The sequence below is a fragment of the Microcaecilia unicolor genome, chromosome 2, assembly GCF_901765095.1.
Source record: "Microcaecilia unicolor chromosome 2, aMicUni1.1, whole genome shotgun sequence".
Lineage (NCBI taxonomy): Eukaryota > Metazoa > Chordata > Amphibia > Gymnophiona > Siphonopidae > Microcaecilia > Microcaecilia unicolor.
This window is the reverse complement of record NC_044032.1, coordinates 108,482,588-108,508,581: the sequence shown is the minus strand read 5'-3', so window position 1 is coordinate 108,508,581 and position 25,994 is coordinate 108,482,588. Positions and strand designations below refer to the sequence as shown.

The 25,994-nt window shown below is 43.9% G+C and overlaps 1 protein-coding gene across 3 annotated transcripts in view; it reads left to right on the top strand.

The window, feature by feature from the left end:
• CENPK (centromere protein K) overlaps positions 1 to 25,994 on the top strand; it is a 75,808-nt gene that overhangs the window by 18,182 nt on the left and 31,632 nt on the right. For all 3 annotated transcript variants that reach the window (XM_030193185.1, XM_030193187.1, XM_030193186.1), the window contains exons 5-8: positions 3,723 to 3,795; positions 18,870 to 18,916; positions 24,158 to 24,240; positions 24,363 to 24,461. In XM_030193185.1, coding sequence (XP_030049045.1) covers positions 3,723 to 3,795; positions 18,870 to 18,916; positions 24,158 to 24,240; positions 24,363 to 24,461 — 302 coding nt within the window. The remainder of the gene's footprint in view (positions 1 to 3,722; positions 3,796 to 18,869; positions 18,917 to 24,157; positions 24,241 to 24,362; positions 24,462 to 25,994) is intronic.

The window sequence follows — 25,994 nt, the reverse complement described above, 5'->3', positions numbered from 1 at the left end:
AATAACTCAAAGGTCTATGAAGGTCATGTTTGCAGTTTGTAACATAAGTAACAATGTATCTCAGGTTTGTCCCGATTGGAGAAAAAGGTTGAGAATAGAGGCCACTTTAGTTTCGACTAAAATTGCCACTGAAACTGCCGGAATGCTTTCAACTGAAACTGCAGCCAAAAAACTCAAATTTGATTGTATGAATGAGAACCAGTGAGCTTGTAGTCTGCATCCCTCTGCTAAACCCACAGTATCCAAGCCAGAATATAGTAATTTAAATAATGAAAGACAGTAATTAACAAATAGCCTCCACACACAAGGACCACAAGTAATAAAAACTGAAGCAAAAATCATGGTTCTTTTACAGTGGCTGACTTTGCACCACACTCAAAGTGACAGCTGACATCATAACTCTATAGAGAGGCTAATTCCTAAGGAGCTTATTATCCCAAATGTACAGACTTAAAAAATGTTATTAACTTATCAAAAACATTTATTTGGAACACTTTTCTTACTAAATTAACTATTGTGCAAGATCATAACTCCGTGACTTACAATTGCAGTACCAACCCTGCCCCCCCCACCAAAAACAAAACAAAGTAGAAACAGTAGCCCCTTTCCCCTCCCCCCCAGACAATCTTACAATCCCTGGTGGTGTAGTTGGGACAGGAGCGATGCCCCAGTCATGGCAGCCATTTTGAAAGCAAAGCCAAAATGGGTAGGAATAACTGGGCACTGCTGCTGCTCTAACTACATCCCTAGATGACCAGGGATTGTAAGGTAGGCCTACATGAGCCTATGGTTAAAAGAAGGAGGCGCTTTGGTGGGAGGTTCCAGGAGGAGAGGCAACTCACCCAAACAGCAGTTGCCCTGCATCCTGGACCCCCCCTCCCCCCACGTGCCTCCCCCTTCTACAAGGAGAAAGGGAGACAAACAGGACAAAGCACAATTTTCACCTTCCACCAAAAACACATGGTCATTTCAGCCAAAACTGAAAACATGGCTGAAAACTATAACAACCTTTCAGCCAAAACTGAAATCAGGCAAAAAAAAGATTTTGGTCTGGTTTTGGCATCACAACCAAAACTGAAATTCAGTCGTTCTCTAGTTGAGAACCAGTAGACTAGATTACTTTGGATTAATCAATGGTGACCATCTCTGCAGAAACGCTATGCAGAGGAGGGAGTTCTCAAGCCTTCCTAAATGAGGACCAGAAGCTCCCAGAAAGATTCATAGTTAGTGAGTCTCACACAGTGGAGATAAGTTATGCTAGGAGCTCCTTCAGTTGTATTCCTCATATGATTTAATCCTGGCTTGTTCAAGATAAGGCCACAATAGTTTAGTTTAATGAAATTTGATATACCGTCCTTCCAAACACATCAGAGTGGTGAACAATTACAAAATTTATGGAAATGAGAAAGGAACTAGAAAATCATAAAGTAAAAGAGAAGAGAGCGATAAATAAAATTAAACTACGTTAAAAATTGGGACACTTCAGTTTTGTTCTTGCTGTGCAGTTTTATCCTCTCTAAGAAGTAACTCTTGGAAAAGTTAAGTACATAACTACATAAGCATCGCCATGCTGGGACAGACCAAGGGTCCATCGAGCCCAGCACCCTGTCACCGACAGCGGCCAAAAGAACAAGCAATTTGTCCCGCCCATCCTAGAAATACTGTATTATTCCCTCGTCCATTCAATAACATTCTATGGCTTTTTCCTCCACCTTTTCCGGCAGCGAATTCCAGAGTTTAACTACGCGTTGAGTGAAGAAATATTTCCTCCGATTCATTTTAAATTTACCACACTGCAGCTTCATTGCATGCCCCCTTGTCCTAGTATTTTTGGAAAGCGTAAACAGACACTCCACATCGACCCGTTCCATTCCACTCATTATCTTATAGACCTCTATCGTATCTCCCCTCAGCTGCCTTTTCTCGAAGCTGAAGAGCCCCAGCCGCTTCAGCTTATCCTGATAGGGAAGTTGTCCCATCTCCTGTATCATCTTTGTCGCCCTTCTCTGCACCTTTTCCAATTTCACTATATCTTTTTTGAGGTGCGGCGACCAGAATTGAACACAATACTCGAGGTGCAGTCCTTATTTTTGTTTTCAATCCCTTTCCTAATGATACCCAACATTCTATTTGCTTTCCTAGTCGCAGCAGCACATTGAGCAGAAGTTTTCAATGTATCAAAGTAAAGAGACTGCCCAGTAATACTTACCATAACCCTCTCCACCATAGCCCCCCCTCTACTCCCTCCAAAATGCTAGTTCTGGTCAATGTGAATTAAAAGCCTACAAGCAATACAGTTCAAGAAAATAATCAGAAAGGGAAATGGGACTTGATATACCGTCTTTCTGAGGTTTTCTGCAACTACATTCAAAGCGGTTTACATATATTCAGGTACTTATTTTGTACCAGGGTCAATGGAGGGTTAATTGAGTTGCCCAGAGTCACAAAGAGCTGCAGTGGGAATTGGTTCAGCTGGAGTAGACCCCTCCTTGTGGATGCTGTGTTTTGGCATATTCCGTCATCACAGCACTTGCATATTCTCAATGGATGATTGGATGCAACTTAAAAGTCAGAACTAGCCTAATACCATTGTCCCAAAGGACATCTGGGAAGTTTTGCTATTAGCCACTGGTTTGGGGGCTCCTTTTGCCTTGAAGAGAGGTCTAGGATATAGAATTATTTGTTTTAGGTCTCCCAGATAAGGCTGCGAGTACACCTGTTCTTGGTAGTCGCTATGCAGAATGGCAGATTTTTCAGGTAATTTTCCGTATGGATGCATGGGGCATTCCCTTTTTTCTGATAGTAACCCTTGGATAGGATATTTCTCAGACCTGTAATGCTGTATTCCTCACCAACAGCTTCAGGCTCTCCTTTTCTGTTATAACTCCAGTCCAGATACCTATCTACAAGGGGTTGTAGATACCTCTCTATGCAGCAAGGGAAAATTATTTTTCCTTTATTCAGACATTTGACTATTCAAGTCTGAGTCAGAACAGTGGAGTCGTTTAGCTACAGTTAAGGTTCTGTAGGTGTGAGACCTCTAGGCCTCTGATTTATCTTGAGGTGCAATTTAGTACTTCCATCGCAGAAACAGAAGAACAAGAAAATGAGCTTAAGGCCTTGCTCCCAGTGTCCAAATCATCTATTTCTATGTCTGCCCTGTACGTGCTTTCTGCATGTTCTAGGATTGTACATAGTATCTTGAGCACAGTCCCATGTGTGTCTCACCCAGTTTGCACTTATTTCAGGGTGATCTCCATTAGCTCATTGTGCACCTTCCCTCTCTCTAGGGATGTTAAGCAGATTGCGTTTCACAGTTTTCTCCTGCAGAGAATGGATCTGGAGTCAGGGGAGTGAAGTCGGCTCCTAAACTCTATTTAGTACTTTACTGTAATCGTTTGTTATACTGCCCATCATACCAATGTCCTAGCAGTTACAATTTATAAAATGGGCACCTGAAACTGTGTGGTGAGAGAGTGATTTGCCCAAGGTCATAAACTGTGTCATTGAGAAGAGTGGAATTTGAATCCTGGTTTCTCTGATTCTCAGCCCCATTTCTCTAACCACTAGGCCAGTCCTGTTCTATTCAGCATCTCTAAGGAAATTAGACAGAATGTCCAAGTTTGTCTTCAATTAATGAACAAAAAGTAAGTAAGTAAATATGTTTTGAATCAATAGAAACCACACTTCATGATGTGATGTCTTCTTCTTTTTATTACTAGCTTACTTTGTTAATGATGCAAGTGAAGGCTCTAACTGCAGAATGCAACCAGTGGCAGAAAAGATCTCCTGAATGTAAGGATTTTAAATCTTTTATTGTGACTAATTTAGATAAAAAGAGCAATTTGGTTCTTAATTTGAATTTTTATTGCAGTTCTTGGGAAACATTTTGGCTAAAGTTCCTTAACCATTTCCCTGCTAGTGGAAGTACACTGCATGTCACAAACAAATGCACCTGTAGGCTCCTATTAAAATAGTTTAAATCCTTTTGGTTTAGTTTTTCTCCATAGGGACTGCTCTTATTCTGTAGTTGCTGTAGCAGTATAGTTCAAATCCTAAGCTGGTGTGGGATACAACGTATATTGGAGGTTTGCTGTCTGGTGTGCGAGCATGGCCCTAGATCCCCTTACTTGCCCTAAACAGACCCTGCTTGAATACCTTGTACACTTGTCAGTCAGGTCTCAAGACCAACTCCGTAAGGGTTCACCTTAGTGTAATTAGTGCTTATCTATCATCAACATGTAAAATGTAAGCCCATCTCTGGACAGCCTTTAATTGTTTGCTTCATGAGAGGTTTGCTTTTGTCAAAGTCTCCTGTCAAACCTCCACCAGTGTCATGGGATCTCAACATTATTCTTACCCAGCTGATGAAAGTCCTTTTGAGCCACTGACTTCCTGCCATCTGAAGCACTTGATCTGGAAGGTCGTTTTCTTGGTGGTTGTGGATCAGTGAGCATCAGGCCTTAGTAGTGGATGCAGTTTATACTAAGTTTCATCACAACAGAGTAAGTCCTCCGCATTCACTCTAAGTTCCCGCCAAAGGTGGTGTCAGAGTTCCATCTGAACCAGTTGATTGTCTTTCCAACCTTCTTTCCCCAACCTCATGCCCATCCTGGCGAAAGCAGCTTGCTTACCTTGGATTGCAAGAGAGCATTGATGTACTATATGGAGCGGACAAGGCCCTACAGACAGTCCGCCCAGCTTTTTGTTTCTTTTGATCCCAACAGGATGGGGGTTACCATTGGGAAATGCACCATTTCAATTTGGCTGGCATATTGCATTTCCTTCACTTATGCCGAGGCTGGGCTGCCCTTTGAGGGTCATGTCATGGCTCATAATGTCAGTGCCATGGATGCATTGGTAGCCCACTTGAGGTCAGCCTCCATTGAATAAATTTTCAAGGCTGCGACGGTCATCAGTCCACACATTCACATCACATTACTGCCTTGAGCAGGATACAATACGCGACAGTTGGTTCAGGCAGACAGTGTTGCAGGATCTGTTTAGGGTTTAGAATCCAACTCTACCCTCCTAGGCCCATTTTATTCTGTTCCAAGCTGCACTCTCATTCAGGTTGTATATAGTTTCAGGTTGATCTGTGTCATGTCCTTGCCATTTTGAGGCCCAATTGACAAATGTTTGTTGTTTTTGGTGAGCCTGGATGCTAGGGATTCCCCACTTGTGAGAATATAGAAGCCTGCTTGTCCTCAGAGAAAGTGAAGATACTTACCTGTAGCAGGTATTCCAGGACAGCAAGCTTCATATTCTCACAGTCCCTCCCACCTCCCTTTGGAGTTGTCTCCTAGGTTATTTTTACTTTTATTTTTTGCTTTAGTATTAAATTGCGGAGACCGTGTTTGCGTGACTGGTGGGAAGACACTTGCGCCTGTGCGGTGGAGCACAGCTCGCACGCAAAGCTCCCTTTTTAGCTTGGCAAAATGCTGGACTGGGCAATTCAAATCGGCGTCGCCCACTTGTGAGAATATGAAGCCTGCTGTCCTCGGAGAATACCTGCTAAAGGTGTCTTCGCTTTATTGTGCAATTGAGTTGCCCTTGCCATATCCAGGAAAATCTGAAACATAGCTCCACAAAACACTACATCCTTGTTAGTTTGAGGTCAAACTTTAAATATCTTGTCACTTTCTAGTTGAAAAGTGAAATAATGTTGTCCTATAGCAGTACTTCCCAATCTTTTTGTGGCTCGGACCCCACAGTTGCAGCCAAATAAAATTGTGTGTCCCCCTGGAGGTGCAGAATAATGATACACCTTTACCTATGGAGAGCTCACCTAGGTTGTGACCCCAAAGGTAGATTTTTGTGTGACCCCATTTTGGGTCCTGACCTACAGCTTGGGAAGCCCTGCCTTAGAGGGTATATACAAAGTAATTCATATAAACCAAATAGGAGAAAATAGCTTTTCCCTCAATTCATAGTTAAGCTCTGGAACTTGTTGCTGGAAGATGTGGCAAAAACAAGTAGCTGGTTTAAAATAAAAATGTAGAACAATTCTTGGAGTAAGTGTCCATAAACTTAAGGTAGACCTGGGAAAGTCACTGCTTATTCCTGGGAGTAAATAACACAGAAAGTATCTACTTTGGAATCCTGCCAGGTGCTTGTGACCTGAATAAGTCACCTTTGGAAATAGGATACTGGACTTGATGGACCTTTGGTCTAGCCCAGTATGGCAATTCTTATGTTAAGCTGCATGAAATGTCATGGGGCCCACCTTTCCTTTATATATAATAATAGTTGAAACAAGGCAAACGAGGCGATTATATAAATCGGTGCACAGGTAAATAGCATGCACATACATTTTCAAAATGAATGTGTGCATATTACAGTTTTGAAAATTACCCCAGAGAATTTGTGCTTAGATTCACACCTGCTTGTTAGCATACACGTTTTCAGGGTTATTTTACATGCATACAAATGTACTTTCAAGAAAGTGCAAATAAATTTTAACTCTTCCTCAAGCCTGCTCCTGGAATGCTTCCAGTTAATTTAGGGTAGTGAGGTGTCAACAGGCTTTTCACATGTAACTTCTTTTTTTAATAAATGCTTTTTATTGTCAAAAGGCAAAAAAGAAGCTTAAAATGCTGATCTGATTTGCAATTTTTGAAGTGCCTATTTCTGTGCATAAAATACTGCTTTACCTGCAGCACTAGCTTTTAAACTTGTGCTTAAAAGTATGTAGTATTGCTATAAATAATCTCTCTCTCAAAAAACCATAACCCATTTCTCTTGGAATATCAGGAGGAACATCGTACATCGCTGACAAAATAAAGGTAAAAGAAGTGGTGTTCATGTTCTGAATGGCAGCCTGATCCTTGAGCTCCTGCTTCCCCACTAACTTGCCTAATCCCTTGCCATTCGCCTTTGCATTAGCCTTACCTGTAGTTCTGAAATGTTGGAGAGACGATGTTATGGCTTTCCAAACTAAGTCTGCTACTAAGGAGGTGGTCAGCTCCCCCATAAGCCAGGACCCAAACCTTTCTCCCTGTCTGATTCGGAGTCCTTGCAGTTGGCAGCTGAACAACAGGAGGCAGCTGCCTCTTGAAGTTTTAAGTACTATTTCATGGAACTGTACCAAGAGTCGAAAAGCATGCGGGACAAGATTTGGGTGCAAGAGTGGAGGACTTGGAGACCTGTGCTGATGAGCATACTGAGGCCCTAGAAATACTGCGCATTAAGACGGAATCTCTTTGTATACAATATGTATCTTAAGGGAGCTCAAAGAGGTTCTGGCGGGCTGTGATGCAGACGCTGCCTACCAACAGGCTGAAGTTTCCACAGCAATCCGCCGCTCACCGGTAACGTGGGCCAAGAGTCCAAAAGCAATTTTGCCGCCTACCGACAATGTAGGCTGAGAGTCCAAAAGCAGTTCCGCCACCTACCAACAATGTAGGCCAAGAGTCCAACAGCAATCCTCCTAGGGTCCGGTTGCATCCCCAAAGACCTTTCCCTTCCAGAGAACGAAGAGGTCTGGCTCTATCTTCCTGGGTTGAGGGTTCCCTGGCCATTAAGTCCTAGCCAGGCCCCCCTTCCTGACTCAGGGTGAGTGAGATGAATCCTCCCTTCTCCACACCTTCTGGGTCCTGACTAGCCTGAGGAAGTCCTAGTCTCTTACCCTGGGCCTCCTTGCCCTTAGGGTCCAAAAACTAGGCCAGCATTAAGTTCTTTGACCCATGTAGATCACATGCAAATTAGCCTCGTAAGTTCACTTCCTAGCACTCTGTGTTCAGGAAACAAGTTCTATGCATTTGGAATGGGTTGGTCTTTATTGGTCAGCACCACGTAGTCTTCTCTAATTGGCTACTGCTACCTGAGCTGGTTCTTGATGTTCACCCTCACCAACCTAGGGTGGACTATACCCAAGTTGCCTTTTTGTAGGTAGTCTTGGGAGGATTTGACTGGGACCAGAGTCTCCCCTTCCTTCATGACAGGACATGCATCCCATCACACAGGCTCTCTTAAGGATTTGTTTAATAAATTCCTGGCAATGGGGGAGGTTCTGTGGAATAGGAAAAGAACAAATATGGTTCCTCTTCACAAAAGTGAAGACAGAGAAGAAGTTGGAAGCTATAGGTAATAGAGATGCTGCTTAAGGAAGGATAGTGGGTTTCTTGTAATCCAACGGGCTACAAGATCTGAGGCAACATGGTTTCACCAAAGTAAAATCATGCCAAACGAGTCTGATCGATTTCTTTGACTGCGTGACCAGAAAACTGGATAATGGACATGGCGCTAGATGTAGTCTACATGGATTTCAGTAAGGCCTTTGACACTGGTGAACTGGTTGACTGCCTGACAGCCGGCATAGGATGGGTGGTAAATGGAGTTTCCTCACAGGATAGAAAGGTAAGTAATGCAGTGCCTCGGTAGATAAGTATTGCCATACTGGGGAAGACCAAAGGTCCATCAAGCCCAGCATCCTGTTTCCAACAGTGGCCAATCCAGCCAGGTCACAAATACCTGGCAAGATCCCAAAAAAGTACAAAAAATTTTATACTGCTTATCCCAGAAAGAGTCGATTTTCCCCAAGTCCATTTAATAATGGTCTATGGACTTTTCCTTTAGGAAGCCGTCCAAACCTTTTTAAAACTCCGCTAAGCTAACAGCCTTTACCACATTCTCTGGCAACGAATTCCAGAGTTTAATTACACGTTGAGTGAAGAAACATTTTCTCCGATTCGTTTTAAATTTACTACATTGTAGCTTCATTGCATGCCCCTTAGTCCTAGTATTTTTGGAAAGCGTAAACAGACGCTTCACGTCTACCTGTTCAACTCCACTCATTATTTTATAGACCTCTATCATACCTCCCCTCAGCCGCCTTTTCTCCAAGCTGAAGAGCCCTAGCCACTTTAGCTTTTCCTCATAGGGAAGTTGTCCCATCCCCTTTATCATTTTCTCTGCACCTTTTCTAATTCCACTATATCTTTTTGAGATGCAGCGACTGGAATTGAACACAATATTCGAGATGCGGTCGCACCATGGAGCGATACAAAGGCATTATAACATCCTCATTTTTGTTTTCCATTCCTTTCCTAATAGTACCTAACATTCTATTTGCTTTCTTAGTCGCAGCAGCACACTGAGCAGAAGGTTTCAACGTATCATCAACGACGACACCTAGATCCCTTTCTTGGTCCGTGACTCCTAACGTGGAACCTTGCATGATGTAACTATAATTTGGGTTCCTCTTTCCCACAAGCATCACTTTGCACTTGCTCACATTAAACATCATCTGCCATTTAGACGCCCAGTCTCCCAGTCTCGTAAGGTCCTCTTGCAATTTTTCACAATCCTCCCGCAATTTAACGACTTTGAATAACTTTGTGTCATCAGCAAATTTAATTACCTCACTAGTTACTCCCATCTCTAGGTCATTTATAAATATGTTAAAAAGCAGCGGTCCCAGCACAGAGCCCTGGGGAACCCCACTAACTACCCTTCTCCATTGAGAATACTGACCATTTAACCCTACTCTTTGTTTTCTATCTTTTAACCAGTTTTTAATCCACAATAGAACACTACCTCCTATCCCATGACTCTCCAATTTCCTCTGGAGTCTTTCATGAGGTACTTTGTCAAACACCTTCTGAAAATCCAGATACACAATATCAACCAGCTCCCCTTTATCCACATATTTGTTCACCCCTTCAAAGAAATGTAGTAGATTGGTGAGGCAAGATTTCCCTTCAGTAAATCCATGTTGACTGTGTCTCATTAATCCATGATTTTGAATATGCTCTGTAATTTTGTTCTTAATAATAGTCTCTACCATTTTGCCCGGCACCGACATCAGACTCACCAGTCTATAATTTGCTGGATCTCCTCTGGAACCTTTTTTAAAAAATCGGCATTACATTGGCTACCCTCCAATCTTCCGGTACCACGTTCGATTTTAAGGATAAATTACATATTACTAACAATAGCTCCGCAAGCTCATTTTTCAGTTCTATCAGTACTCTGGGATGAATACCATCCGGTCCAGGAGATTTGCTACTCTTCAGTTTGTAGAACTGCCCCATTACATCCTCCAGGTTTACAGAGAATTCATTAAGTTTCTCCGACTCGTCAGCTTCGAATACCATTTCTGGCACCGGTATCCCACCCAAATCTTCCTCGGTGAAGACCGAAGCAAAGAATTCATTTAATCTCTGTGCTACGGCTTTGTCTTCCCTGATCGCCTCCAACCGATTCTTTTGCCGGCTTCCTGCTTTTAATATATCTAAAAAAAATTTTTTACTATGTTTTTGCCTCCAACGCAATCTTTTTTTCGAAGTCCCTCTTAGCCTTCCTTATCAGCGCTTTGCATTTGACTTGATATTCCTATGCTGTTTCTTATTATTTTCAGTCGGTTCCTTCTTCCATTTTCTGAAGGATTTTCTTTTAGCTCTAATAGCTTCCTTCACCTCACTTTTTAACCATGCCTGCTGTCGTTTGGTCTTCCATCTTCCTTTTTTAATCCGCGGAATATATTTGGCCTGGGCTTCTAGGATGGTGTTTTTGAACAGCATTCACGCCTGATGTAAATTTTTGACCCTTGAAGTCACTCCTCTAAGTTTTTTTTTCACCGTTCTTCTCATTTTATCATAGCCTCCTTTTTTAAAGTTAAACACTAACGTATTTGATTTCCTATGTATTTGATATACCATCCTTCAGGGATCTTTCAAGGCAGTTTACAATCATTAAAATGTATTGGAGCCAGTTAAGGAAAAAATAATCTTTAATAGGACAGAGGGAGGACTCCATTTCTGTAAGATCGGCTGAGTGCTATATTGCATGAAGCCACCCTCAACAGGCAGCAAAAAGCAGAACAAATAAAGAAAGGTTCACTATAAGCATCTTGGAACAGGAAAGTATTTTTGTTTTTTTTTACATTTCTCAGAAGACCTTTCAAGATGAAGTTAAAGAGGAAGAGCGTTCCATAATGTGGGGTCTATCACACTAAAGATTTTGGTTCTAAGAAAATCAAAGCAAACATGTCTAAATGAGGGAATTACTAGGCATTTATGTTACGCAGATTAGAGCGTTCCGGAAGGAGAATAGGGTATCGGCAAATAGAGATATAGAGGGGCCCAGTTTTGTATCTTGAATACAAAATGCAGGATTTTATGAGATCCTATGGGAAATTGATAACCAATGTTCTTCTTGGAGGAGCAAGGATATAGAATCCAATTTCTTTGATGTAGTCACTAGCGCTACAGCCAAGTTTTGTACTATTTGAAGTCTACAGTTGTCACTAGCTTGGATACCATATAAGAGCATTACAGTAATGCAAAATAGAGATCAGTGAATAAGTTAGGATGTGAAGAGCATCTATGGTAAAGAGACAATCTATAGAATATATCATCCCGAGCTTTAAAAAAACAACACTTAACTATACAGGAAATTTGTGGTTGAAAACTAATATTTTTGTCTAACAGCACCCCTAGAATTTTTAGTGGAAAGAGATAGGGCCTTTACAACCTATGGGGAGTCCCTGTAATTTTATTCTGCTGCCTACATTTTTTAAATTTTTTGATCGTCCCAATATTTTCTTCTTTTTTTTTTTTTTTAACTTTTCCAATTTTTATTGAATAAAGATCCAACATACAACCATAAATTCAAGTACACAGTCGGACACCCTCCAACATATCAGTATAACATCTTCAATACATTTTTAACCAACTGTTTATGTCCCCCTTTCCCACCATCCCCCCTCCCCCTCCCTCCCTCCCCCCTATTGAATTGTCAGGGTAGAGTCTGGTCGTGCCAACCACTCCATGTAGGGGTCCCAAATTCGGTGGTATGGCAGCAAGCGACCCAGACGCATCGCAGTCAACTTAGACATCAGCTGAATATAGTCTAATTTGCGCAGAATCGACTTCAGTCCCGGCAGAGTCTGCTGCTTCCATGCCGCCGCCAGCACCAGTTTGCTGGCCACCAATATCTGAGTGGCCAATTGGTGCGCGTGTGCTTTGCTGCCCTGAAGTCGCATGTGTAACAAGCAATGGTCCATTTTCATGGGAAAAACAATTTTTGTTATACTCGCAATCAATTTCAGAACCCTCATCCAATACTGTTGAGCCTGCGGGCAAGCCCACCAGATATGGACCATGTCACCCTCCATGCCACATTGGCGCCAGCAGAGAGCAGACCCCCCCTTAAACATCTTGGCTAGTCTCTGCGGTGTGTAATACCAACAATATAATATTTTATAGCCATTTTCTACCAATGCATTAGAGATTGACACTTTAAGTAAAGATGTAAACACCCTTTCCCACATATGGTATTCATAAGACACCCCCAATAGTTTTTCCCACTTCTGTGTGTAGTGCAGGATGGGCTGCGACTGTAATAGGAGCGCTTTATATAATCTAGATATCCCTCCTCTTCCTCCTCCTCCAGCCAGTGCCCGCTCTAATTGTGTTTCCTCCAAACACAGCTCTTCTTTTGTACGCCTCAGAATAAAATCTCTTAATTGGCGGAACTGAAAGGCGTTGGAGGCAGGAATCCCATATTCCTCCTGCACTTCCTCAAAAGTAAGAAGTTCCCCGTCTTCCCACACCTGACCCAGCTCCCACAGTCCCCTCTGTTCCCACTTCTTAAAGCAGTGATCTGAGGATCCCGGGCAGAATCCCGGCGCGTATCTGATCATCATGTGCAGGAAAAAAGTATGCCCACGAAAAAAGCTAATGTGAATTTTACTCCATGTGGTGAGGGGCCCCCCTACCAGTGGAGGGACCACCTTTATTATCTCTTTTAGCTCCCTATCAGGTAGCCAGGGTATGGCCTTTAATGGGTGGAACTCGCACCAGGACTGCTCCATAACTTTCCAAGCCTTCGCTTTCCCATTATGCCACTCAGCTAGGATACGGGGGTGGGCCGCTCTGTAATAAAGCAGAAATGAAGGTACTCCCATACCCCCATGTGCCCGTGGCTGATGCATTACTGACCTACGCACCCGTGGTGGCTTCCGCTTCCAAATGAAGGAGAAAACTCTCCGCTGCAGGCCTCTAAAGAATTTGTCGGACAACGGGATAGGTAGCACTATGAATAGATATAATATTTTGGGCAGTAAAATCATTTTAACTGCACTGATCCGCCCCATCCACGAGATCGTCAATCCCTCCCATTTATCCAACTCCAGAAATAACTCCCGTACCTTTGCTGGAAAGTTGGCCTCATAGAGTCCCTCCCATCGTTTTGTAATATTTACTCCTAGATATTTAATTGATTTAGGCGCCCATCGATAGGGAAAATGAGCTTGCAGCTCCCCCATTTGATCTGCTGGTATAGTAATATTTAAGGCTTCTGATTTTTCCATATTGACTTTAAATCCAGCCGCCCAGCCATAGTCCCGCAGGGCCGCCCCTACAATGGGAAGTGACTTGACGGGGTCTGTCAGTGTGAGAAGAATATCATCCGCAAACAACAAACTCCGAGTCTCTATTGGTCCCAACCTCAATCCCCTAATATCCGGTTGTGATCTAATGTATGCTGCTAGTGGTTCCACCGCCAAGGTGAAGAGGAGAGGCGACAGGGCACAGCCCTGTCGTGTGCCTCGCCTCAGCGGGAACGTGGATGACTGGCTCCCATTGACCCTGACCGATGCTGTTGGTGCCCTATACAAGGATAGCCAATGTAAATAATCCCCTGAAATACCCACCCTCTTCAAGGTTGCAAATAAGAATGGCCAATGCACCCGGTCGAATGCCTTTTCTGCATCTAATGAGATTATACAAAGTGGGATTTTCTTGAGATTAGCATACTGAATAAGGTGAAGTGTCCGGCGGATATTATCAAATGTCTGACGCTCCCGCACGAAGCCCGCCTGATCTTCGTGAACTAACTGTGGAAGGTACTGCTGCAGGCGAGCTGCCAATATAGAGGTGAAAATTTTATAGTCCACCCCCAATAGGGAGATGGGCCTATAAGAGCTGCTCAATTGAGGATCCCTGCCTGGTTTAGGCAAAACTATAATGTTCGCTAGATGCCAAGTCTCTGGCAGAGATCCTCTCCTTCCTAGGTCATTAAATACCCTTCGCAGCACCGGAGCCATAAGAGATGCAAAGGTTTTGTAGAACTTATTGGTGAAGCCGTCGGGGCCCGGGGCCTTGCTAGGCGCCAACTCTTTAATAGCACCTATTACCTCCTCTAGCTCAATTGGCCTAGAAAGCCTAGCTTGTGCACCCTCCGTAAGTGTTGGCAGATACACCCGGTCTAAAAAAAGCAGTGATCTCCCCCTCCTCTGGGTTAATGTCCGGGGTATAAAGTTTCTCATAATAACGCTGAAAGATTGCTTGTATGGACCCCGGATCTGTGGTACAATCACCTTTTTCATCTTTTAAACGGGGGACATGCGTTCTAAGTGCCTGATGTTATAATTTATATGCTAAGAGCCTACTGGCTTTATTGCCAAGCTCAAAATGTGACTGGCGTACCCTTTGTAACTGCTCTGAGATGTCTGCCAACTGAAGCTCGCGAATCTCTTGTCTAATTTTATGAGCTTGGTCTAGCAACTTTTGTGCGGGGACTCCCGGGCCCTGTCTGCGAATTAATTTCTCCACCTGCATTAGTCTCCTGCGTCCAGTGTCCTCTGCCTGGGTTTTTTCTCTGCAGATATGAGCTTTTAACGCAATAAAGTGACCCCTCATGACTGCCTTGAAGCCCTCCCAAAGCACCCCTGGTGAGACTTCCCCAGTATCATTAAACAGGAAGTATTCTTTAATAAGCCTTTCAAATTGGAGCACCTGGGTCACCTCAGCCAGCAATGCATCATCCAACCTCCACTGTGGAGCAGTGTGTCGCCCCTTTGATGTCCTCAGCACAAGCATGACCGGGCTATGGTCCGACCATGTACGGGGCTCAATGCGTTGGTCCCTGATATTTCCCATGACAGTCGCGTCCCCTAGCCAGAAATCAATACGGGAAAACGAGTTGTGGACCAAGGAAAAATGTGTAATCTCGTTGGGTGGGGTGGGCCTGCCTCCAGGTATCCCCCAAATGCCATCTAGCCAAAAAAGTCTGGAGTGCCTCTTGTCCCTGACGGGCATATTTTACTGATGTAGAGGAATTGTCCAGCCGTGGATCAGGGGTAATATTGAAATCACCACCTACTAGCAAATTCCCCTCCCCGTGTGCCAAAAGCACCCGATCTAGGTGCTGAAAAAATTCCGCAAGATCTTCATTGGGCCCGTATACATTCACTATAGTGTATTTTTGTGCCCCCAGTTGCATAGTTATCAAGAGAAAACGACCTCCCTTGTCCCTAATAACCTTTTGAAACTGCCATGGGCGAGAATCATTAAATGCCACCATGACCCCCTTACTTTTAGTGCCCAGTGTGTTTGAGGCATAGAAGATATGTGGATACTGGCGGTGTTTGCACAACCCCTCATATTGCTTCTTTAAATGGGTCTCCTGTATCAGGGCTATGTCTACTTTTAAGCGAGTCAACTCCCTAAACAGAAGCTGCCGCTTCATAGGCACATTTAAACCCCTGACATTCAGGAGCGCCAGTGTTACTTCTTGCATCCCTTCATCATCTTTAAACGCCCAAAGCCCACCCTGGCACATTTGTGTTTTTTGTCATCCACCCATTCCACGCTGCTATCCAAACCCCTTCCCTGTATCCCCCCTCCCCCACCGCAGCCTTATAACTTTATAACTCCCTTACAGGTCTCCCGCCAACAATTATCCAAACCATTGTAAACTTAACTGACAAAAACTACAAGGCTATTACCTCTAAACAAATGTCAGGTCTCCACCTGACATATAGTAGCATTGCAGTGACCCCCCCTTACCCACAGTCATGTCAGATGACCAGCAGATTGCTGGCGTTGTAGGCGCTTGTGTCCTTTACCCACACGCTGCCACTTCGAGTGGGGCGTCTGGGTCTTGTTCTTGCTAACTCTCCCGGAGGTCTCCGAGGGAGCTTCATGCTGTGCCTCTGGTAACACTGCTCGAGCTTCAGCCAGTGATCTCACCTGATGCATCCGTCCATCTTTGTAAAATACTAGAGCAAAAGGGTGTTTCCAGCGGTATCGGATACCCAGTTCCTGCATCCGCCTTGTGACTGGTTTCAACTCCGCGCGGCGTTTTAAGGTAGCCGCCGCCAAATCTTGATAGATTTCTATTGGGAATGTGTCACATTTAAAACTTTGGAGGCGTCTTGCCGCCTGGAGCACCCGTTCTTTCAACTTGTAGTCTTGAAAGCAGGCAATAATATCAGGGGGTAGATTGTTTCTCGCTGGACCCAGAGATCTGTGGGAGCGTTCCAGGCCTATTCCCTCGGCCCCCAGCGGATTTCCCGCCTCTTCCAAGATGGCGCTCACCACTTTCTGGACCACTGCTTCGCAATCAGTATATTCCGGGGTTTCAGGTATGCCCCTGAAGCGTAGGTTGTGCCTTCTACTTCTATTCTCCAAGTCCTCCAACTTATCTGTCAGTTGTTGCTGGCCCAAACGAACATCTGCGACCGCTCGGTCCAGTGCCCCAATCTCTTCCGAGTGTTCTTCTATCCGGGTTTCCACCTCCTCCACGCGACCCCCCAAATCTCTGATTTCACCTCGGAGGTCGGATCCCAGCGTTTCCAGCTCCGCCCGGACTGCTTTTACATCCGTCCGGATCGCTTGCAGCCATTCTTTCAGCTCCGCTAAGGGGTCCACCACTGACGGTTCCGGTTCCTCCCCGAAAAGGCATGGGCTGTTCTGAGTGACCTCAGCCGTTGGTTTTCCGGCGCGTGGGGGAGGGTCGCCTGCTCCTGCCTCGTGGTTCGCCGATGTTCCGCTTTTAAAGCCGAATTGGCTTAGGTCCGCTTGCGTGCTCATCGCGATTCGATGCACGCGCTTTGTGGCTATCGCTGGGGGTCAAAAAAACTGCAGCAACGCTGCCTCTGTTGGGAGACCTCGTGCTCTTTGTGCTGCGATGAGCGGGAGCAAAAGCGCTAAACCGCCATCTTCGTGGGTGACGTCACTTCCGTGAATCAAGTCCCAATATTTTCTGCAGTCAGTGATTGGTCAGACCATGTCATGTTTCAAATTTCTGAAAGAAAACACCTTATTCTCAACAGAGTACGATTCTAGAGAAAGGGGGGAAATGTGTAATCCGTCTCACCCAGGTACATTTTATTGCTAAACTAGTAGAAAAGGTCCGTTTCAGACACAAATGAAACGGGCGCTAGCAAGGTTTTCCTCAGAGTGTGTATGTTTGAGAGAGTGTGTGTGAGAGTGACTGTGTGAGAGAGAGAAAGTGAATTTGCGAGTGTGTGTGTGTGACAGACTGAGTGAGACTATGTGCGAGTGTGTGTCTGTGAGAGAGAGTGTGTGTGCCTGGGGCCGCTCCCTCCCACCCACTTCCAGTGTCCCGTCCCCCCTTCGTCCGTGTTCCAGGGTCGTCGTTGTCCCCCCTCTCTCCATTCCTCCGAGTTCCAGGGTCGTCTCCCCGTTTTTGTTGTTTTTTTTTAGTTTTAGTACAGGTGGTGCATTCCCCCTCCTCCCCTCTCGTCCCCTCCTCTGAATTCCAGAGCCCCTCCCCCCCCCCCAGTTCCAGACCCCCCTCCGAGTTCCAGACCCCACCTCCCAGCCTCCCTCCCTCCGATTTGCAGACCCCCCTCCCTCTCTCCGAGTTCCAGATCCCACCTCCCTGCCGTCCTCCCTCCAATTTCAAGACCCCCCCTCCCTCCGATTTCTAGACCCCCTCCCGGAGTTCCTGCCCCCCTTCCTGCTGCCAACCGTCCCCTGCTGCCGCCGTCACGTACCTGTGCTGGCGGGGGACCCCAATCCCCGCCAGCCGAAGTCCTGTTCTCGGCCGCGCAGCGTGGAGCCGTGGACGAATGATGTGATTAAGTTTGAATCAGTTTGTGCGTCCGACGTCAGACGCATGCACACAAACATTCCAACTTGATCACGTCATTTATCCACGCCGCGAATTACGGCATAATGGGTCCAGTGACGTCAGCTAGGGCTTCGGAGCCCAGCGAAGAAAGTTACGGACACAGGCAGGCAGGCTCGTAGAACGTTGGTGGTGAGAATTATATATATAGATGTCTTAACTATGATAGATGGGTATCTATAATTTAGCTCTTTGCCTACTTAAGATGCATTTTTTTTTTTACTTAGTGAAGTATCTTTATGGTTTAAGTGCACTAAGGGGCTCTTTTACCAAGTGGCAGTAAAAGGTGTCCCAAGGTGACGTCGGCGCCTGGGATTGCCACATGCCAAGGCCATCTTATACCACAGCAGGTAAAAGGTTTTTTTTTTTTTAAAGGCGGCAGTAATGGTCCGTGTGGTACTTTAAAAAATTGCTGTGCGGCTATTTTCTTCTGGAGCCCTTACCTTTTTAGGAGGTGGTGAGGTCTCTGGGAGTAATTGGGCAGCTCATGATTACCGGTGGGCACGCCCACTCCCCACCTACCAGCACTAGAAACTAAAAAAAAATATTTCCTAGTGTTGAAAATGGTGCGCATCAGACCCGGAACTACTGCTGGGCTCCTGGATGACCCCGGTGATAGGGCTGATTCGCCACATGCAAACCTAGCAGTAGCCCTACTACCGCTTCATAAAAGGGCCCTTAAGTTTCTGCTCATCACAAGGGAATCAAGAGTAAAGAAGGAACATTTTGGCAGTCTTGAAAAAATCCCATCATGATTAGCACTTGGGATATAAGTATTCACAGCAGTGACTGGGTTACCATCTAAATAACTGACTATTTAGTTACTTATTAAAATTTTTTCTTTATAGAATTTCCCTTGCTTCTTTTTGAGCAACATCATGGACATCTCTGACAGATAGCAATTTTGAATTGGACTGTAAAAAAACAACAACAAAGTGTAATTAAATGGAAGAAACATGATGGTGCTTTACTGTTTTGTTTTCTAGTACTCCCTGACAATCAGGAAATTCTGCTAGCAATGGGAAAAGAAGAGGTAAGTCTATCGCTAGTTTATGGTGTTCTCTAAACAATGTGGGGGTTAATTTTTATGAAGGTTTTTCTTGTGTGTAGTTTTATGTAACTGGTGTGGGCATATTTGGGGTGGATTTTGGTTGGTGTGCGGGTAGTTATGACTTACACACATACTTGATAAAATACGTTCAGGCTCACATTTTACACTTGAACATTTATATCTACTTGCTAGCAGGTGTAAATGTCTATGCCTTCATGTTAGCTGTTTTTGTTTTTTTTTTTACTGCTTTTGCATAGCAAATTTATATAGATGCATATAGTCCATGGGAAGTAGAGGATGACGCAAATGACCACGAGTTACAGGGAAAGGTACAAAAGCACTTCTTTATTCAAAAGCTCCAGAGTTAGGAACTCGACGGGCTGTGTTTCGGTGGGTGCCATCACCTGCTTCAGGAGTTACTAATAAGGCTCTAAAGGGCCCTTTTACTAAGCCGCGTAGGCGCCTTTGCACACCCAACGCATGTCAATTTGGAGTTACTGCCCAGCTACTGTGTGGCCCGAGCGGTAATTTCATTTTTTACGTGCATCCGCTACGCACGCCTGAAAATAATTTTTATTTTCTGGTGCGCGGTGGAAATCGGGTGGTAATCATTCTACGCACGTAGACGATTACCACGACATATGAGACCTTACCGCTAAGTCAGTGGGTGGTGGTAAGGTCTCAGACCCAAAATGGATGCGCAACAATTTTTATTTTGCTGCATGTCCATTTTTGGCAAAAATTTTAAAAAGGGCTTTTTTACAGGTGCGCTGAAAATCGGATCTGAGCGCACGTAGAATACGCACCTACACTAGTGCAGCCCATTTTTCAGTGCACCTTAGTAAAAGAAACCCCCTAATTGTTCTCCCAGGATGCAAATACTGATGCAAAAAGCAAAGTGCTTGATCTTAGAAGCACTTTGCTTTGACTGCAGTGCAGACCAGTTCTGTTTTTGCGTCAGTATTTGTATCCTGGGAGAGCAATTAAGAGCCTTATTAGTAACCCTGAAGCAGATGGCATTGCCCACCGAAACACGGCCTGTGTCAGGTTCCTAAGGCTGGTGCTTTTGAATAAAGAAGTTCATTTGTACCTTCCCTGTGGTCATTTGTGTCCTCCTCTACTTCCCTTGGACTGTATGCTAGTTATGTAGAGGATTTCCTGTTTGTTTTGTGGATTTGGTATAGATGCATATACCAATTCTTTATAACATAAACACTACTTGGCCTCTCAACCTCTACAACCTATTAAAAAATCACCCTCTGTATGTATGTTTTTTTTTTTTTTTTTTGTTGGAGGGGGGGCTTGGCTTGGTTGTTCCTCCTTTCTCTTATTTTCTATCTCAGTCAGAACCAAGGCCGGGATTAAGCACCATGAGTCTTTTTTTTTTTTTAATCAACTTTCCAAATTCACAAGCATCTGATAGTTACAATAACACTGGTCAAAAATATTCAAGAAAACCTATGGGGCCTTTTTACTAAAGCTACGTGCACGCTAAATGCCAAGAAACCCATTTTATATCTATGGGTTTCTTAGCAGTTAGTGCACACTAAGCTTTAGTAAAAGGGCGCCTTGGAAATCAAAAATCAACAAAAATAAAATCCTATTAGACTACAATTTTTAGGGAGGTGGATACCAGAAGAAACAGGGAGATATCATAGAAGAAATAAAGAAGAAAAGGCTATAATGATGATCTTAATTATAAATGTACCTAATTGTCGTTGGCATTCATTGAATTTGGAGTGGATATTGCCAGTTTTTTTAGCATCCAAAAAGGAACACAGTTGTTTTGGAACAGAAGACATAGTTCACTCCCAGAAATTTCAACAAACATTCAGCCTCCTCCCCCCCCACCCCCATCACAAGGTGAAAAACCGTAACCAAGAGAGTCTCCTCCTTGAGCTATCCTGCACAGCCAATAAAGTGATGAAACATGTGTATTCCCCCACAGACCCTATAACATCCACTTCCAATTGCACTTCCCCCTCCCCCATCTCCCATAATCTTCTGGGTTCCCATCCTAGGAACCATCAAGTTAACACCCACCCCTTTGTCCACCCCTCCATGGCCCCTAACCAACAGCAACTTGGCAATGAACCCCTCCAAAGCAACAAAAAGATAAACCCCAACCGGAAGTCCACAGAGTCTCAAGAACTGTCTTTATCAGGCAAGAGCGCATCCCACCAAAAAAAAGAAAACCACTGGTGTGCACCACCCGCTGACCAACAAACAGTAAACAACCAACAAACAGTAAACAGTGCTATTGTTGCAGGAATTACCACTATTGTTAGCAGAATCTGTGGTACTTCAGGAGTCAAACACCACACACCAGAATGAGAGAGAAATCTTCTTTATTTGCCAGCAAACAAAGTAGGACATCAGCGCTAGCTCTCTCCTTCTCTTCAGCTCTCTGTGTCTTGTGTCTCTGTCTCTCATCTCCTTCTCTTCTAACGTAAGCTGCTTCTGTTCTCATTTATATAGGGTCCTAAACCCCTCTAGCCCCCCTTTCTCACCAGATGGTAAAGAATAGATTGATTACCCTGTCTTGAACTAATTATCTCTACACATTTACTCAAAAATATCAGTTACATAGGTTTGAGATATTTCCTAAACTGACCTATGACCTGGGGCCTCTCAAACTAGACAATGTGGCACCTATTTCCTGCATTTTATTATTATTAAATTCTCAGATTCCCAGCTAACTTCATGCTAACTGGACTCTGGCATTCATTAAGGGGCCAAGGGGCCAGTCTTGCTTAATGGCACACAGACATGGTTTTTTATTACTTTCAGGAGACCAGTCCTACACTTAGCTATAATCCATCAAGGAGAAGACTTGACTTTTCCTGACCTCTTTCACCTTCTAGCTTCATACACAGAACTAGCTAGGACTGTGGATAATTTAAACCAGATGATGACCTCTTAAACTGCAGACAAATCTCACTTGAAAGTCAGACACTGAATTGAAAAGATATTTTACAGGGAGAAATAAAACTTATTAATTAAACAGAATAAAACATATTTTAAAATAAGCAGAAATCAGAATTCCTTATAAGACAAAATCTAAATTATCTAGAATTATTTAAATCTACTCTATCTCCTTCTAAACAGCATTCAGCCTAATCTTTTAAAATAGCTTGCTTGCTGATCCCCTCGAGATTGTCCAGTATGCCTTACTCAGAATGGCATCCAGATGTGGTAAATAATACCTATGAACCAGCCTTAACAATCCATCACTCAAAAAGGGACAAAGAAAGTTTCATTTCTCGCTGACCTTTCTAACCTCTAGTCTAGCAAAAGCTAGACATTTGAGTAATTAAAACCAGATGCCATTCTACCACTTTACAGGACTGAACCAAACTTAAACAGAATTAACAAATTAATATGATTTCTCTATCCAAGCTGCCTCACTATGGATGTGGTCTGGTACTCTGGCGAAACACTGGAGGCTCAGTGGCAAGGTGAGGGTGGTTCTTAGGGCACTGGCAGCATTTGCGCCACTGTTGAGGGTTTCCCTGGTGCGGGTGTTCTTCAACAATGTGATGACGGTGGCCTACATCAACAAACAAGGAGAGACACGCAGCAAACCGATGGCACTGGAGGCAGGACTGCTCATGGTCTGAGTGGAATCATCTTTGCCTGTTTAGAAGCTCAAATGTTTTGAGTACCTGATGCAGAAAAGGATTTTGTAAAGAAGCAAGGCCTTGCATTAGATACCAACACACATTTTAAAATGGGGCTTTTAGCTGTTTCACCCGAATGCAGAGAACTGCTGAAGAAAACTTTTAAAGTGAGCTTAATGCAGGAACCTAAATGCCAGGTCTGAGGAGGCATTTAGGAGGGTTATCTTGTTCTGCAGTAAGGGCAGAATAGCTAACATTACCACCCAATCACCTACCTCAGGACCCCAGAAAGGGACCCACCCCCTCCTTGAAACCATCTAAAATATCCCTGGAAGTCTAGTGGACTGTAATTCTCCCCCCACCCCACCCTCTCATGTACTGTGAACAAAAAACAGGAGTGGTGCCCACTTGATCCTGTCTCTGCACTTCTGTCTTCTAAAATGGTGGTTCCTAAACCCATGCAGTGAATTCCAATTTGCATTATGCAGGGTCAGGTGGTGGGACAGAGGCAGGAGGAATGAGTGGCCCTTGTTTCCTGCCTTTTGTTCAAGGTATGCGCGGGGGTGAGGGGTGCCTGGGTCCTCTAAACTACCAAGGATTTTTTTGGGGGGGAGGGGGTTCGGTCCTTAGACTGCTGCAAAGATGCCAAGTTACTTAGTTCTATCAGGAGATTTTGGGACAGTCCTGGTTTTGAACTTACATGACAAAGGAGTGTGTGGGACTTGTAGTTCCTGATCCTACGCATTGAAATCAGTGCTGTAAGTCCCATAATGCACTAGGATTGACTGCTCAGAAATCCAGGACTGTCCCAAAATCCCCAGCCTTGAACTGGGTAACTTGGCATCTCTGCTACTGGAGATTTTTGGGGGTACTGTTGGGGGTGGGAGATTGGGCATGGGGAGGTCCTTTCTGGGATCAGGGGTGAGGGATGGGGAGGCTTTTTAAAACATATCTCCATGCACTAACAAGACGGGAGACATTATTTGCTCTTCAACAGTAAACAGCTGCATACTACCACCATGGGGTGTGCTGGAGTTTTTTTTTTCCTGACAGCACTCACTTAACATGGCGGTAATTTGCATACCATTAGTTTACTGCATTGAGGAACAAAACTTGTTCAACTTGTATTAGAAGTCGTACACTAAGACAGTGCGCAGCCTTGGAACATTCAGCTACAACTTCCTCTCTGCAGCAGTCCCTTTCCTATCTTTACCATCTTGATTTGAGATACTACTGTCTTTAGATTTCCTCACACAGGTTAGAGATGGCCTTGTTAACCAAGGAGCATCAGAAGTCTGGACACAGTTGTGCACTGGATTTTTACCGGAGAAGACAGAACCTTGTAATCTGCTGCTACTAAGTCTTCCCTGGATAATTTTGTCACAGATGATATGTTGGAATAGCTGAATGGGTACAACCTTCAGACATTAATCCTTAGCAAAATTATTCTTCCTACCTTTTATAATTTCTAAGATCAGCACCATCTATTTTTATTGATTTTTTTTCAATACAATTTGTTAAAAGAATAGGACACAGATGATTAATGTCTACAGAATGAACAGTATGACTCAATGTTTTTAATGTATACTTCTCTTTCGTATAGTTACAGAAAGTAGACCATGAGCTTGAAATGATGCTGTCTTGTGTTCAGTCAAAGAATAGGAAGTTGAAAGAAGATTTGCAAAGGTACACCATGTACTCCAGAATTAAAAGTTCATCTCAAAATTGCTTAACAGTGACAGTTTTACTGGATCTATGAAAGTTGTTATCTTTTCCTCTCATGTAAATATTACTTTGCTTTCTAAAAGAGAACAAAAGTGGTTGGAGGAGCAAGAACAGCTGGTCAAAGCTCTTACTGCAAGACAGGAAGAACTGAGAAATCTAGTGGTAGAGACTTCGGAGACGAGGTATTTTTTTTTCCTTTTCCTTCTAATTGACTTTTTTCCAAGCATTTAAAGAGCAAAATATAATCATTCTTTCTTGTTAGTTGGGATAAAGCCATGTTGATCTTTGACTGAAATATTGTACATAGTATCTGTACTAAGTAATGGAACAGAATACTGCTGACAACCTGTTCTCTTGCTTAAGAATAAAGAAGGTGCTATGCTGAAGAACCAACTGCAGAGCAACAAAATGTAGTTGTTAGAATTGGGGAAATTTTTGCCCCAAACAAAAAATTTTGAAAATTCAGCATACAGGTTTTTTAAATTCTGTAATCCTTATCTGTAAATTTTTGGCATAGAATTCCCCCATGATAAAGGCAAAGCTCTCTCCAGACTTAACCCGCTTTCTCCTTGCTCAGGCTCCCTCCTCCCTGACAGATCCAGTCCCAAGTATAAAAAAAAAATACAATGAGGGAGAGCATCAGGTTCTCTTCAGCAGTTAGGTTATATCCTTTCCATTACCAAGAAACTTTGCTCAGCTACATTAACTGCAAGAGACACCCAAAGACAGCAGTGGCTAACATGCATTGTGCTTTCCCTTTAGAAATTACAAATTGCATAGATTTATGATTAAGTCTTGAAGCTTAATTCCAGTACTAAATGGATAGCTTCCATACAGCTTGGACAGCTCTCACAGTAATACTCAGTGCACAGGATTTCTAGACTTCCACCAAGCATGTCTGCTACCTCCTGAATTCCCATATCTTTTTCTGTACTAGTTTCTCCTCAATCTTTTGTTCCACAGTCAGTCATCCTCCACAGCTAGGCATGCTGAGAAACAAGAAAACAGTAACTAAAAAGCAAAGGAGGGGTGAGAAGGGCACAATATTTTTGGCAATACATTCACATGCTACCACAGCAAGGAACAAAATTCCTGGCTTACCTAAAACAAAACAAAAATCAACTGAAATGGTACTGTCCGGGAATCAAATGGTAGTGTCATACCATTGCACCAGAGTACAGTTGTGGCTGTGTGTACTTACTGTTCCCTGGCAAGCATCAATGCAAAAGAGTAAACATAGGAAAAGGAGCTTTGCAGAGTGGAGGGCAGGGGGGCCTGCTGACAGCCCAGATGAGCTCCTAGCAAATCCTTTTTGGCTAGAGCAACCATGTATAAGACTGCCAGACAACACATGACATGAACAAAGGGATAACTGGATTTTATGAAGTGTGCAAACCAGGTCTCACTCCTCTACCTCCCTTCTACTAAGACCAAAACTTTTTGCATCTCACCACAAGGTGCTCTTTCCAGGGTGGAGCAGCTCTCTCTCTCCATCATCTAGCAAGACCCCTCCTCCTCCCAGTTTTCTCTTCATTCCTCTTTCTCAAATCCTGCCCAGGGCGCACACAGCCTCATAGTTCGTGTTTCTAAAATTCGTCTATTCCCCCCCCCCCCCCCCCCCCCCCCCCGCTTACACACTCCTAGATCACGCTGAACCCCTCCCCCCTACAGCATACACTCTGCATAACTCTGTCACCACCCCTGCCATATACCTT